The 16,525-nt window shown below is 49.3% G+C and overlaps 1 protein-coding gene across 5 annotated transcripts in view; it reads left to right on the top strand.

Moving 5' to 3' along the window:
* The window catches only part of ssbp4 (single stranded DNA binding protein 4), a 109,166-nt gene that overhangs the window by 17,509 nt on the left and 75,132 nt on the right, over positions 1-16,525 (top strand). For all 5 annotated transcript variants that reach the window (XM_064330342.1, XM_064330341.1, XM_064330339.1 and 2 more), the window contains exons 3-4: positions 8,127-8,188; positions 16,084-16,168. In XM_064330342.1, coding sequence (XP_064186412.1) covers positions 8,127-8,188; positions 16,084-16,168 — 147 coding nt within the window. The remainder of the gene's footprint in view (positions 1-8,126; positions 8,189-16,083; positions 16,169-16,525) is intronic.

Genomic DNA, 16,525 nt, shown 5'->3' with positions numbered 1-16,525 from the left:
GCTTGTTCAGCAGGTAGTAAACGCTATGAGATATGTCCACTGCCCCCCCCTCCCTCCTGCCCCCCCAGAAGCCCAAGAGGGGCAGTCCCATTCCTGGAGGGGGCTACCTTCCACCTTCAGCACCTAATTTTACATTTTCGAGTCGTTATTTGGATGGGGGAGGTCACCTCGTCGGGTTTGCCGGGTGTACATCGGCCCCTAATTGAGACGGGACTCTTGAAAACCTTGCGGGACCTCGCTCCCTCAAGGACCGGAACCTTCCTTTCCCTCCCTGCCCGAATGGCGACATTTCACGATGAAGGCCTTGCTCACTCAGCAGTACCTCAAAATACCTCAAACCTTCACAGAATTAATAAACGGGCGCCCGCAATCCAGTACGTACCTCTCAACGAGGCTCCGCACCTGAGGGAAGTAATCGACTGTACCTGCAGACCTGCGTACATCACGCTCAAGTGGGGTTTCCATCCCGACTGTTTTTATGCGAGTTTTGGATTTGCGCATAAGTAAACCCAAATGCCAAAACATCTCTGAAAAACCTTTTTACGTAAGGCCGAGGTGGAAAAGTTCGCGCGTCAATTAGGGTGTGGTGATGGCTGATGGGAACAGATTTTTTTGAGTAAATGATGACTCGACAGTTACCTGAGTCACATGCTTCCCCTCCAGGAAGCCCGAAGAATGTCGTTAAATGAGCCGCTGTGTGCCCTCTTCCACACCTCTGGGCTGCATGTAATACAAATGGTAAATGGTAAATGGACTGCATTTATATAGCGCTTTTATCCAAAGCGCTTTACAATTGATGCCTCTCATTCGCCAGAGCAGGTAGGGGTTAGGGGTTAGGTGTCTTGCTCAAGGACACTTCGACACGCCCGGGGCGGGGTTTGAACCGGCAACCCTCCGACTGCCAGACAATCGGTCTTACCTCCTGAGCTATGTCGCCCCTTATACAGCCATGTATAATCGAGAGAGGGCTGCTATGATCGCTCTTCCACGAGCGAGTATGTCTTGCAAACTCTCCATGACCGTGTTGGGCTGGCACTCCTTTGATTACGTAATCTCGTTGCGCCCCTTCCGGAATATTCGCATAATAACGACAATTGGTGGACCGGCGAACCATTGGTGGTGTTTGCAGACACAGTTAGCTCGTTCGCCAAAGGGTAATTGGTGGAAACAGAAGGCTGCATCTGACACCCGGCCCTCCAGGACTGGAATCGCCCTCCCCTGATCTCAGGCATCGATTGGCTCAAGAGTTCTCACACCTTTGCTTCCGAGGCATAAATTGAAAGGAAAACGAAAAAACGAGAACAAGACCAGGTCAACACCTAGCATATGGCTGGACCTCTCCGGCCGACCAATGGTGTGACGACTTCACTCAGTCAGTCACTCACTCAGTCAGTCACAGACATTTGCGTTTGTAGGGCTGGCCCCGCTGTTGCGGTCCAGCCAAAAAACAACAGGCACTCCTATCATGGTAAATGGTAAATGGACTGCATTTATATAGCGCTTTTATCCAAAGTGCTTTACAATTGATGCCTCTCATTCGCCAGAGCAGTTAGGGGTTAGGTGTCTTGCTCAAGGACACTTCGACACGCCCAGACCGGGGTTTGAACCGGCAACCCTCCGACTGCCAGACAATCGCTCTTACCTCCTGAGCCATGTCGCCCTGTTCATTGGCACAGTGTGTCCACTGTACCCCAGTGTCCCTGTACAAATCACTCTTGAGATGTCCTAAACCTTACAGAAGTCTTAAATTAAGTTCCCCTCCCTGTACAAATTCCCTCACTTTGTGATGCCGTACACCTTGACATGAGTCATTCAGCCTAACTGTGGCTCTGAGTGGCGGTTGGAAAGACCGTCAGCTACTAACTGTTTATTCTTTGAAAATGAAAGAAAAGCCTTGTGCTCAGTGTACTTCTTAGAAGGTGCTGGTTCTGTCTAAAGCCAAAAAAATAAAAAAATAAAAATAAGAACCAGCTTTTCTAAAAGTGGCTTTTTAGCAGGCCACATGCACAAGTATTTGTGCACATTCATTCTATCATTCATTCAGTCCTTTTTCAGTTGGCCAACTGTTCATTTCCTTCGCATTGATAAACTGATTGCTGCCTAGTGCTTGAGGAAAAAGAACTTCGATAAATAGTTGAAATTATAATGATTATAAAATGAAAAGTGTGAATTGAAATTAATTGAAGTTTTTTCTTTCACTGCTTCACCATATATATTATTACGTGCACACAAGTGCGCGCTCGCACACACACACACACACACACACACACACGCACGTGTGCCTACATATCTACTTAGATCCCGTATCATATGCACACCACTTGGGTATTCAGACTTTTGTTGTTATGGCAACTACTATGCATGTATGCACCGTGCAGATGGAATGTGAATCTTATCCAGTCGTGCAAAAAGTATTCCTGGGGTGGGCTGGGGGGTAGCTCCACGGGCTACGCAACGTGAGCCTCCTGCTAAGCTCGAAGTTTTCAGAACCAATTAATGCACAGCACCTGAGAGAGCCGCGGAGGCTAATGGCTCCAGAGCGCGGTTTATGGCGTGAAAGGGAAGGTAAGAAAATGTGTGCGACCAATTATTATTAATGGAATACATTTTTTTTTTTTGTCAGATGAAGGCGGGTGCTGTGAGTTATGATTGAGGGCAGCTCTGGTCAGTTTTAAAAAAAAAAATTTTTAAACGATGAATGGTTGGAATTATGATCTGGTCCACCCACCATCTGTTCCCCAATTCATTTTTTTTTTTTGGGGGGGGGGCGGTTGATATTATGACACTTGGTTCAGTGCCGTATACCTCACACCAGGGCTTCCCGTGACTGTTCCTGGAGATGTACTGTTCCTGGAGATGTACTGTTCCTGGAGATGTACTGTTCCTGGAGATGTACTGGTCCTGGAGATGTACTGTTCCTGTAGGCTTTCACTCCAACCCTAGTCTCGCGTAGCCAGACCCATCTCCACACTTTGTTTCAGCGCTGTCCCAGCGCTGGAAAAGTCTGGCTCAACCCATTATCATTCCGGTAATGGGGGGGGGGGGGGGAACGCACCTGGCTTGTTTGTATTTCTTTAAACCAATCACAGTCGTCCTGGGCCCAGGTAGCAGCGACGGTGCCCTCGGAAAAACGGTAACACGCGGATAGCGGAAATGGGGGGGGAGAATTCCGACTGAAATAGTTGGCCAATGGCAGGCTTATACCCACAGTCTATATCCTGTGAGTCAGACTACTCCAACCCTAACAAAGCGCACCTCACTCAACAGCTAGAGATCTCACTGAGCTGCTGAGTAGTAGAATCAGGTCTGCCAAACTTGGGTTGGAATGAAAACATACAGGATGGTAGATCTCCTGGAACAGGGTTGGGCGTCCTTGATCCTGCACCCCTCAGCCTTTGTGCACAACGCACCCCGTGAGGCCCTAAAAGTTCGGGGGGCCAACTTTGGTCTGGATGGGGCCGTAGGGCCTCGTTCCAATCGCTTATCTCAGCCGTCCTCTTCTCCCCGGGCCAAAACTGACCCAGAAATCGATGGAGGCCCGCTGACTTTAAGGACATTCCGACCTGTTAATTCGGGGCTGCCTGACCGTGTTCCTAGGAGATATACCGTCCTGTGGGTTTTCATTGAAATCCTGACAATGCACACACACAAAAAAAAAAAAAGAACCACATGAATTCGGATCCGATCGTTCTCAGAGCGGTCACGTGACCACAGATGTGGAAATGTATCCGATCTAGGACCACGTATGGACGTGACCCAAATCTGAGGTGGAAAGATCAGAATTTTTGGGCTCTGAAAATGCAGCTCATGCAAAAAAAAAAAAAAAAATCTGATTTGGGGCACTTCAGTCTTGTAATCTGAACATTCCCTTAGTCAGCAACCAGTTTAGGCCCAGGGAAACCAGGTGAGGGGAGTTAATTGGATAATTAGCTGCTTTGATTGGTCCGTTAGTTGCTGAGCAACAACAAATCGTTCAGGCCATTCGGGTCCTGGTTTGGCCACCCCCTACACTTACTTGCAGTAGCAATTCGCTGTGTGACTAAAGGGGGGGGTGCTGCACCCCAAAACCCGAAATTGTGTCGTGGCGCTTGGGGCCCGATGCTCTGCTATTTTTTGGCAAACTGGCTGACATTAAACTGGCTGACATGCTGGTCACCAGTCGGCACCCTGAGCCGACCAGAGGAGGATGGGCTTCCACCCTTGAGCCTGGTTCCTTCCGAGGTTTCTTCCCATCTGGCACAGGGAGTTTTTCCTTGCCACTGCTGCCTTAGGCTTGCTCCTGTGGGGGTTTAGGCCAGGGTTGTCTGTAAAGCGTATTGTGACAGCTGCTGTAAAATGCGCTGTATAAATAAAATTAGATTGATTTTGGCGGCGGTGGCGACGCTGACGCTTCGGGTCGTTCGGCGTAGGAACGCCCCGGAAAAAAAACTTGTGCCGCGTGCGCGAGAAGTCTGATTTCAGACGCCGCTTCTGGAAGGGCGCGTCGGGCGAAATTGGTTAATAACACGTCCTTAACCCCCGAGACCCGCCGAAATAATAATCCTTTTTCACAAACTGCGAGGAAAGAATCTCTGCGGTTTTATCCGGCGTTTGTTTCAGATACATTTTTTTCCCGTCCTGCCCCGGCTGTCCGGCGCGGTAATTATTTTAATGGCGTAATGGTCCTGGCGGCTCGGATTTTTTTTGTTCTCTCTCTGCACGTTCACGGAAATGAGTAAGTGTTGGGGTTCTGTGTTCCGCACCTGGCTCAGTTACCGAACCTGGTTTTTTTTTTTTTTTTTTAAAGGGTACAGAACTAGTCCTCCTTTCCCCCTCACTGGCTACTTTGGGCTACCCGGGAAAATTTAAGGAAATTGTCCGCAAAACCTGGGCCATGTCCCCCCGTAAGACAGGGGTTCCCCAACCTTTTTTTTCTGATGCACCTCAAATGAATGTTCACAAATTTACACGACCCCAACACCTCACCCACACTCGGTGGCTGCCTAACACCACCGTTTGGCCATGACCCATATTGGGGATATTCTGTGACCCCTCATGCCTCATTGCTTTATTATAGTTTAGTTGTTGTGATGTTCCACGTGTAGTAGCCTGCATTCACATATTTGAAAGAGCGGGAAAAAAAAAAAATTCCTCAAATTTTCAGGTGACCCCACATGGCGTTGCCACCCAGTTTGGCAACCCCTGCCATAAAATGTAGGCTATCCCTCAAAACCTGCAGTAACCTCTGTGCCTTTATGGAAAATAGCCATTTAAATCTTTTTTTTATTTTTCAAACCCAAAACTGACTGACATATTTTGTAATGAAATGTGTTGTTCGGTTATCTGGTTGTGTAGAAATTAAATGAGTCGGTCTCCTCAGAACTGAACCAGGCTTTTGTTCGATGCTCAACAGCAAAACAGCAATGCAAAGCAACAATAGGAAAGTAGTCCTTCTCAAAATTGTGTTCCCTTGAACTCAACGGTCCAGTGATGTTATCTTTTCGCCCATTTTTGTGCATTTGATGTTTTTTTCACGTGAGCTTATTTTCCGCGTCGAGGAGCGACTCCTGAATGTCATAAGCCATGTGATGCCTGCAGTCTTAACAAAAAAAAAAACTCAAGTCATTAATTATACAACTAATTCATCAAAAAGGACACGAGATCAAAAGAAATTCAATCGCGCGGCGCTGTAGGGGACCGAGCATGTCAATCATTCAATCAATCCCTCTCTAACCGACACTTGATGGCTCGCGTTCCTGTACGCCCACATTTTGTGCTCGTTTAACAGGCGAGATCTGGGGAGGGGGGGATCAAACACAGCGCCCCTGCCCGTCAAACTCCATTCTGCGCTGTGATTGGCCGGGCAGCTCATTGGCACATGCCACTAGCCAATGAGCTAATGATGCTCATGGCAATGTACGCAGTACTGGCGAAATAACTGTGCTCTGCTTCGCTCGTTCCCAAAAATGTATTTTATTGCGCACATTTATTTCTTTTTAACATTGAGCTTTGAGTACTTTGCTTAATGGTACAATGTCAGTCCCCCAAACAAGCAGAGTTCCCTGCACTGTCATCTTAAACTTTTTAAAAATTTTATCAAAGTTGCCAAAGAGTGAAAGCCAGAGATGATGCATTAAAAAAACTTTGGCACGGAAGAGGAGGAGGAATGCTTGCACCCCACCTGGAGCGGGATGGGTCGTTTGGTGCATCCTGTTTAGTTTAGCAGGTGTAAAGAGCCCCCAGGTATGGCGCACGTAGCGGATACTTTCCCGCCATCTCCCGGGTTTGTGTGGCACTGATTCAATTACCCACCGTCAGTCTTAGTACCCGCTCTCTCTCTCTCTCTCTCTCTGCTCTCTCTCTCTCTCTCTCCCCTCTCCTCCCTCTCTCTCTCTCTCTCTCTCTCCCCTCTCTCTCTCTCTCTCTTTTCCCCCTCTCTCTCCCCCCTCCCTCTGTCTCTCTCTCTCTTCTCTCTCTCTCTCTCTCTCTCTCTCTTCTCTCTCTCTCTCCCCCTCCCCTCTCCTCTCTCTCTCTCTCTCCCTCTCTCTCTCTCTCTCCCTCTCCCTCTCTCTCTCTCCCTCTCTCTCTCTCTCTCCCCCCCCCCTCTCTCTCTTCCTCTCTCTCTCTCTCTCTCTCTCTCATCCGCTCCCCGTCCGTCAGGTTTTCGGCGCTCCGGTTCGGGTCCCCGCAGGTACGCGCTGCAGGAGAAACACACCTGTGTTGTGCCCTTAATGAGACAGCTGTCATCCCGGGGCCCGTCCCCCGACGCGGCCCCTCAATTAACACCTGTGAGGCCCCCTTCCGCAGGGCCCCTGCTCCTCCAGGGGACCCGCCCGCTCCCGTTCGCCCCGGCTGCGGTTCCGCTTCGCCTCGCCAGCCCGTCCGTTCATACCAGGGGGTGAACAGAACCACTGGGTCACAGTAAATGTGTTTGTAGTGTATCAGTGGTACTGGTGGGGGGGAAGCGGAGGTACTGCTGGGGGAAGTTTGGGAACCTTTTATTTGGTTTTCACTGGGAATTTTTTTTTTTTTTAACCTTATGTACCTGCTATTTGGGGGTTCAGGCCTGGTGTTTGCACTGATTGCTCTTTTTTTGCTCTGTCTCTTGCCTCGCTACTCTGTAAAGTGTCTTTGTGACAGTTCTCTGTTAAAAGGATTATACAAATAAAATCGAATCGGATTGAAGTAAAATTTTTTGATGGTGTTGTAATGCCAAAGGCCTTTTGGAGACTCCTGTAAGTGTGAGAGGAGGGCTGGAGTCGGTCCGAAGTGAAGCCGAAGTGTTTCGGCCCGGTCTCCACGCTCACACTCTGCTCTTAACTTCCTGTCACGCTGCATAGTCGTGGGGACTGATTGGTTGTGTGCAGGTGTTGGGTGGGTGGGGGGGCGGGCGGATTTCACACTGTGTGTGTGTGTGAATGTACAGTATGTACCTGTGTGTACTGAGGCAATGAGAGACTTACTCTGTGTGTGTGAGTGCTGTGTGTGTGTGTGTGTGTGTGTGTGAATGTACAGTATGTACCTGTGTGTACTGAGGCAATGAGAGACTTGCTCTGTGTGTGTGAGTGCTGTGTGTGTGTGTGTGTGTGAATGTACAGTATGTACCTGTGTGTACTGAGGCAATGAGAGACTTACTGTGTGTGAGTGCTGTGTGTGTGTGTGTGTGTGTGTGTGTGAATGTACAGTATGTACCTGTGTGTACTGAGGCAATGAGAGACTTACTGTGTGTGAGTGCTGTGTGTGTGTGTGTGTGTGTGAATGTACAGTATGTACCTGTGTGTACTGAGGCAATGAGAGACTTACTGTGTGTGAGTGCTGTGTGTGTGTGTGTGTGTGTGAATGTACAGTATGTACCTGTGTGTAACTGAGGCAATGAGAGACTTACTCTGTGTGTGTGTGTGTGTGTGAGTGTGTGTGAATGTACAGTATGTACCTGTGTGTACTGAGGCAATGAGAGACTTATTCTGTGTGTGAGTGCTGTGCGTGTGCGTGCCTTGCCTGTGTGTGTGTGCATGTGCTGTGTGACTGCTGTGTTTGATGGTGCGTGTGTGTATGTCTCTGTGTGTATGTTGGTATGCGTACATGCGTGTGTATGTAGACGCGCGCGCGTGTGTCTGTACCGCTCTGACTCCCTCTCTCGTTCTCAGATCCGATGGGAGAAGAACATCACACTGGGGGAGCCCCCGGGATTCCTGCACTCCTGGTGGTGGTACGTATGCCCCCGGCTTCCTGACAGAGCGCAACTTTCCATGCACACACACACACACACATTCCACACACACACACACACACACACTCACATACATACACACACACACACGCACATACACACACACACACACACACACACACACACACACACACACAGGCCTGGTTGTTCACTCAGAGAGTGAGACTCGGTTCAGATGGTGAACAAAAAATAAATAAAATGCAGCCAGCAGTGCAGTATAATGGGTCGGGAACTGGTCTTGTAACCTAAAGGTCATAGGTTCGATTCCCGGGTAGGACACTGCTGCTGTAACCCTTGAGCAAGGTACTGCATTGCTTCAGTATATATCCGGCTGTGTAAATGGATGCAATGTAAATGCTGTGTAAAAGTTGTGTAAGTCACTCTGGATAAGAGCGTCTGCTAAATGCCTGTAATGTAATGTAATGTAATGAAAAGGTGGAGTTCCTCTTCTGGATTTTTCGAGTGATTAGAGTTGATGGTGATTGGAGTTGATTGTGACATTGTCTGTTTGGACTACCCTACTGATGGTGTGAGTTAAGTTTTTAAAAAATGTATGGATTCATTTCACTTATTTAAGTTTATTTAAGCAGGAAGAAAGGGGAGTTTTTCCTGAATGTTTCTCACTGCACGCCTACAGGAGAGGAGGCGGACGCGTTTGAGGCTTTCTGACTGAGCCCTTTCAGTAGTCTGGCAGCAGGATGAACCCTCACTACCTTCCTCTGGAAGCGCGTAGCAGTTAATTAATTATGACGGACCTTGGGTTGAATTTCTATAGCCGACCGTTAGCTTAATGCGCAGAGGTGCTACAGCTTTTCAGCTTCTTTGCGTCTTAAAAAAAAAACCCCCAAAAAAAAGGCCCGCCGCGAATCGTCTCCTCCTCGGCCCTGTCTCAGCTGGGCGCCCCGTCGCCAGACTTGGCGGGAAACCGGGCGCCTTTAACAACGGCCGTGTATTAAAAATGGGATTTAACGGACCCGTGCGGGTTTCTCCCCACGGAAGGTGTTGTTGTTTTGTTGGGGCTCGGTTTGTAGGTAACCGAAAAGGAAAAGTGACTTTCTTTTTTGGTCTTACGAACTTTGAAACCGAACTGCCTCGCCCCCCCGACCTCTCCCCCCAGCCCGCCTCTCTCGTTCTCATAGCGGGATCGTAGCTCGTGGCTCGTTCCTCTCTGTCTGAGTTGGCGGTTAGCGGTGCATTGTGGGAACGGAGCCGGCGGGCCCCGGTGGACTGTGTGACCCAGGGGGAGCGGCGTCCGTCTGGGACCGCTGCACGTGGAACGGGAGCCTACCCCGCCCCCACCCCCCCCTCAAACCCCCTCCCCCAGACAAAAGGTCCAGATGGTAAGGGAAAGCCCCCCCCCAACCCCCTTCCTCAACCCCCCCCCCCCCCAAACCTTTGTCTGCAGTCCCGTCCTTTGTTTGCGGAGGAGACCCCCTAACGGATTAACTCCTTACATTCCAGTCTCCCCTTTGTGTTAAACAGCCTACCCCCCCCCCCCCCAGTTGCTCCCTCTATTCTGACTCTGCCTGTTTCCTGTTGGGGGGGGGGGTGGGGGTGGCTGAATAAGTGTATGGCGGGGGGGGGGTTACTCATCCGTGAGTGTGGAGAGTGGGGTCGGTGGGGACACGGGGGTCGAGAGAGGGCTATGGAGTAGGTGCAGGTGTTGATGGTGTCATTAGCCTTTTTAATTTCCCGCATAAAGAGATCGTGTTTGACCAGTCTTGACTAAATGTCGACGCGTATTATGCCTTAAACTCGCCATTACGTTGTGTACACAGAGCTGCTTTTAAATGACTTCCAGCTGAAGTTCCCTCTCTCTCTCTCTCTCTCGAAGGAGAAGAAGAAGAAGAAAAAAAAACTACAAAGTAAAGCAGGAATTTGGCTTTATCCCTGTGCGCTCTGTTCCGAATGTGGCAGTTGTTTAAAAGCAGGTATCGAACGTGGTGGGTAGTGGTTGCCAGATTGTGCTTGTGCATTTGTAGTCTTTTTCCTATACCGTTTTTTTTTGTCTGTAATTTATTATTTAAATAATTTAAACATTAAAACTAAATGGAACATTTAAATGCTTCCGTTTTTATTTTTGGTTTGGCCGAAAACAGCGGGGCCAGCCCTACAAACGCAAATGTCTGTGACTGACTGACTGACTGACTGAGTGAGTGATGAAGTTACACCATTGGTCGGCCGAGTTATGGAGTTACACCATTGGTCGGCCGGATCACGTGTGTTAGGTCCAGCCATATACTACGTTTTAACCTTGTCTTGTTTTTGTGGTGTAATAGCCCTGGCTCAGATTATTTAAGGGATTGTTTTTTTCCGTACGGCTTAAGTTGATGCTGTGCATTGGTCTGCCCCTTTGCCCTGTACCATTGCAGCGCCTGTTGTTTCCAAAAAAAAAATGGCTTTTAATTTCAATAACATGTTTTCACGATTTTAATGCCCTGAAGATTCAGCTTCTCTCTGCTGCACGGGAATCGGGGGGAATGCCCCGCAGAGTTTGGGTAACCGGTTGTGTTTCCGCTTGGCTTCTTCACCTCACGCAACGTTTCATCGTTGTCTGGGCCTTACATGGTCAACGGGCATATTGCGCATAGCACAACTACACAAAAAATACCCCCCATCTCATGTGGATTGTAATGACTCATCATACACTGCTATCATTACATTACATTACAGGCATTTGGCAGACGCTCTTATCCAGAGCGACGTACAACAAAGTGTATAACCATAACCAGGAACAAGTGTGTCGAAAACCCTAGAGAGAAGTACCGTTCCAAGTGCAGACCAATTTAAGTATTGAACTAAATAAATGAAAACGTGTAATATCCCCCTCCTTCCTCATCTTTTAGCAATGTGCAAACTTCAATTTCCTTTATTTTTCCTCTTTGCTGCTTTTCATATGTCGAATTTATTAGTTCTGCCTGAGGGGAATGTTAGTGTGAAATGATAAAATAGCTGATTTGCTCTGTGCTGTTTTAAGAGATTGCGAGTGGCGTGATGCTTGTGTCTTACAGTACAGTGTTAATGTGGGGGGGAAAAAAGGACGCTGGCAGAAAATTTGGTGGGGTGGTGAATCTTTTTCTCGATTGCAGCATTTTGTCCTGTTAAACAGCAGAGTCCCCCCCCCCCCCACTCCCAGGCCAAGGAGGAGCCCCTTTGTCACGTGTTTGGCTGTGTTCCCCCTGCCTGTATTGTTGCACACCGCTTCCTTACCTGCGGGCCTTAAGCAGTAGCTAAACGCAGTGTCTAGCTGGTCTAGAATGGGTGCGTGCGCGCTTCTGCATGTATGCCTCCGAGCATGCATATATGCGTGCGTGCCTGTGTACGTATACGTGTGCGCATGCGCGTAGCTGTGCGCGTGGACGCATGCATGCGTGCGCGCTTCTGCATGTATGCCTGCCAGCATGCGTATACGCGTGCGTGCCTGTGTACATATACGCGCGCGCATGCGCGTAGCTGTGCGCTTGGACGCACGTGTGCGTGCGTGCAGGAGCGCGCCTTTACGTGTATGCGCATGCATATATGCTTGCGCGCCTGCGTACATATACGCGTGTGTAGGTGTGCGTGTGTGTAGGTGTGCGTGTGTGTTCTGCGCGTAGGTGTGCATGCGTGTAGCTGTGCGCGTGGACGCATGTGTGCGTGCGTGCAGGAGCGTGCCTCTACGTGTATGCCTCCTAGCATGCTATTGCTGTGCCGCCTGAGTGACACATCTACCTGTGTGGGTTTGTGCAGCGTGTGTGTAGTGTGCGGCGGTTGTTGCTGATGCGTAGGCGTGCGTGTGCGTAGGTGTGCGTGTGTGTTCTGTGCGTAGGTGTGCGTGTGTGTTCTGTGCGTAGGTGTGCGTGTGTGTAGTGCTGCAGTGGTGTCTGCTGCGTAGTTGCGTGTGTGTAGGTGTGTGTGTGTGTTCTGCGCATAGGTGTGCATGTGCAGGTCGCTGGAAAGCCATTCCTCACCCCCTTGCCACGGTCTGTACCGCGTGTTCACCTCCGTCCTGTTTAGATGCAGGACGCCAGGCGCACGGGGGAATTTATTTCAAGGATGTTTCGGTATTACAGCCGCCTGCGTGTCTGAAGAGTGCGTGGAGCCGCCGGCCGCGCCGAATTCGGCATCGTTTGCTCTGGCCTTGTTCCGCTATGCTCTGCCCCCAGCCTTGCCATTTGAGCTCTGCATCGTTCAGATCCCGGGTTTGGATTTCATTTTCTTCTTTAACTTGGAGCCTGACCCTGGACACGTTCCAGCCTTTCGTAATAATACCCATCCCCTCAAACTAAAATGGATGCAAACCCCAGAGGCAGACTTTATGAAAATGCAAGCTTATGAGGTGCCACCACGCGTGCAAAGGCGTGCTACTTAAAATGGACCCTTAAAAAACTGGTTTTGCATCGCGTGTGATTAGAATGTTCTTAACTGAACGTTCTAATGCTGATGTAACAGTCACTACTGAGTAACTGGAACCGATGGAGCTCTAGAACACCGACTTAGAATTTTGAGAAAAACATTCCAAAAAAAAAAAAACTGCTCTTCAAAGGCTTAAAAGCGCGCTGACGTGTTTGTCTCGGATTGAACCGCGCTCTGGACACGCGACGGTGAAAGTTTATCCCACGCCGTCCCGTCCCGTGTCCGTGTCAAAGGGGGCTGCGGAGTGCAATCGAGAGGTGTGTACGTTACACCTGAAGTGTGGAAGAGAGCGAGGGCCGCCAGCTCCTAAATCTCCCGCTTAAAAAAGGGGGTAAGATACTCGCCGGCGCGCTCCGTAGCGCGTTTAAATCAGCCGAGGAAATAAACAGCGCGTCAAATTAGAGCGTCCAGCTCGTTGTTATTGTTTGAACGCTAAATGATGAACACCCGGAAAGTCAGCCGCCGCCGCGAGTCAGCTGTAGTGTTCTCCCGGCGCCAGTCGGGGGGGGGGCGTTTCTGCGAAACCTGTCGGCGGTAGCGTCGGCAGGTCCTGGATCAGTTATCCCCTGGTTTCGCGGGCCTGAGCTCGGCCATTGTGAGCTACGGTAAAAGGCACAGCTGATCCCAGATCAGCGCTTCTCCCGCGCTGAAGTGCCGTGTGAATGTCCAGGTGTGAAGGCCCGGGCTCGGCTGGACCTGGTGCTCAGGGAAGCAAAGGTACCTGAATTCCGTTGTTTTTTTTGTTTTGTGTTCTTTTTTCTCAAGGCTCCCTGGCCTGCACTTAGCAGAGGCTCTTATCCAGAGCTACTTACACAACTTTCATGTTGCATCAATTTATACAGCTGGATATATACTGAAGCAATGCAGGTTAAAGTACCTCGCTCAAGGGTACAACGGCGTCCGACCTGGGAATTGAACCTGTGACCTTTTTGGGGTTACAGGACCGGTTCCTTACCCACTGTGCTACACTGCCGCCCTGTCTTCCTCTCGGTTCGAGCGGGGGCGGCACGTCTTGCTGTCTTGCCGCGATGCAGAACAACGATACCGAAGTTCATTACAGTGAATAATCTTCGAAAGAAATCTGTAGGGATCTTGTAAATGTGTGACACCACACGATTGCCTGTCTTTGCTCTATTTATCTTATGGTTTGTGCGCTTCCAGGACTGAAAGACCAGTGATTTAGAAAAGACTTGTTAAATGTGTAAGACTTTATTATTATGGGCATTTAGCAGACGCTCTTATCCAGAGTCACTTTTGCGTTTTACGTAGTATTCATATTTATACAGCTCGATTTATTCTAAAGCAATTCAAGTTCAGTACCTCGCTCAAGGGTACAACGGCAGAGTCCTACCTGGAAATGTACCTTGAATCTTTTCAGTTACAAGCTCAGTTGCCTGACTGTTGCACTACACTGCCTGTCTGGGCTTCAGTCTGAAACTCTGTGATGTCGGGGAGGCCTAATGTGAAAATGCCCTCAGCCTATAAGGGGGTCTGTATCTGAAAGATCAGCAGATCAGCCAAGAAGTTCCCCCTCCTTCTCAGTCAGCACTGGTGTAAAAGCACCCTCTTCCCTAACAGAAGCACCCACACACCTCTCTCTTCGCACGCAGCCCAAGCTCACTCACACACGCACACACACACATGCTACTCACGACGCGCACACTACTCACACCACTACACTCCCCCACTCACACACACACACACACATGCTCACTCACACCACTCACACGCTCTACTCACACACACACTCACTCTCCCATCCTCACTCACCACCGCACACACACACACACACGCTCACTCACTCACACCACACACTCACTCTCTCCTCTCTCTCACTCCGCACACACACACACACACACTCACCCCCCCTCCCCCCCTCTCCACACACACACACACACACACACACGCACCTGTGTCTGGCTGTTGCTATTTCAGTAACAAAGCGCAAACTTGCGTCTCATTTCATTTTCCCGAGAGCTGATTGGATTTGAGCCGTTTCCCGGCGCCCCCCCCTCCTCCTCGTGTGCCCCCCCCCCCGGCACGGCCCTGGCGAGGCTGCGGTCTCCTCCACGGCGGCTGATAGATGTGATAATGCAGCCCCGGGTTTATTATACGCCGGCTCAACGTGGCGCGGGGCCGACTCCTCAACGTTCTTCTTCTTCTCTTTCTCTGGTTGTCTTGCACCGCCATCTTTTTTTTTTTTAAACATCTTCTTCTCTGCTGTTTTTCAGCTGATCTGTTTTTCCCTTTGGCTTCTCTATTCCCATTGCTTTTTCGTTTCCGTGTTGTCCTACGCTCAAGCTCGAACCCCCCGCCCTCCCCACGTTTCTATTTGTTCCCCTGTTTTCTCATACAATAGGAATAACACCCATTCTAGGTTGTTGAGGAATCTATGGTGCAGCCCTCTTCCTGCAGTGTTGATTTTGAAGGTGTTGGGAGCCAATATGGCCGCCCCAGGCCTCGCAACCAATCAGCCCTGCAAGACTTATCACTGTCAACAAATCAGATTTCTGCAAACATGCACAGCCCTTCCTCCCCACAGCTAGGAACTGACCAGTGGTTCTGGTTTTTTGTTTTTTTTTCTTGCGATCAGATCCTTTTTAGGTTTTGTTAAACCTTGTGTGATGTAAGCTGTCCTCCCTTTTGTTAGAAGCAAGCCTCATAAAATAATGAATAATAATTAATAACATTTAAAAAGTGACTTTGGTTGGAGCCATGCTCCAGATCTACCAGTTCCCAGTCAGCAGGTCGTATGGGGGTATCCATTAAGTCGATACCTAAAGAGTTGGGGAACTGTTTAATTTACCAGTTAAACGGTTGCTTAATTCCAATTAAGTGATTAAGCGACCACGGGATGAAACCTTTTGCCCCCCACAGCCCTTAAGGGTGAGATCTCCCTTAATTGAGCAAATCTCTGGCTTTGATCAGTCGACCGCTGGTCTCCTCGGTTGGAACGGTGGCGGGACTGGGATGTGAACCTTGACCTCTGCTGGGAGAGGAGGAGGATGATGCTTATTACCATCATAGTGGATGACTGTTGTTGTTGTTTTGAACTCTCCTCCATAGCCTTGTGCAGAATACATTGTTTTGCCATACACATGCACAGCTGGGTATTGAATGAAGTAGTTTCAGATGAGTACCTTATTAATTGGCACAATGGTAGGGCTCCACCTTCCTCTAACCAGATATAAGATAAACACCTCCAAGATACAAACTCTTTAGCCACCAAGCATTACTTCTGCCTGTGAGTAGAACTCTTAATTGGCCAGTAAGATCAGTTTTGATTGGCCAAACTGGTCAGTAAGCTCAACTTTAATTGGTAAAATTACTGGTGTTCTAGGGTGTCAGCTCAACTTTGTTCTATTTTTGTGTATAACATGATAATATTGGTGAGAATGTGTTGTAGCTTTTTTGTGCGAGTATTGGTATGCGTGGACGGCTGTCTTAATGCCTCGCTTCTCCCCCTCTTCCTGCTGCAGTGTATTCTGGGATCTGTACTGCGCCGCTCCAGACAGGCGGGAGACCTGCGAACATTCCAGCGAGGCCAAGGCTTTCCACGACTATGTGAGTGACAGCCTTTTTCACCAATCACTTGCGTTGCTACTGTGGGTGGGCGGGGCAGGTTAGGCGGGTCACGTCTGATGGCTGAAGTCGGATGGTGAGTCGTTGTTGAAATCGGATGTGAAGTCGATGTTGAAGTCTGATTGTAAGTCGGGTGGTTGAAGGCGGATTGGTTAAATTTGGATTGGTTGAAGTCTGATTGGTTGAATTTGGATTGGTTGAAGTCGGATTGGTTGAAGGCTGATTGGTTGAATTTGGATTGGTTGAAGTCGGATTGGTTGAAGTCGGATTGGTTGAAGTCGGATTGGTTGAAGTCGGATTGGTTGAAGTCTGATTGGTTGAATTTGGATTGGTTGAAGC

Source organism: Anguilla rostrata, chromosome 4 (genome assembly GCF_018555375.3).
Source record: "Anguilla rostrata isolate EN2019 chromosome 4, ASM1855537v3, whole genome shotgun sequence".
Lineage (NCBI taxonomy): Eukaryota > Metazoa > Chordata > Actinopteri > Anguilliformes > Anguillidae > Anguilla > Anguilla rostrata.
Note: the sequence above shows the minus strand (reverse complement) of the source record. Positions and strands in the feature narration are given on the sequence as shown.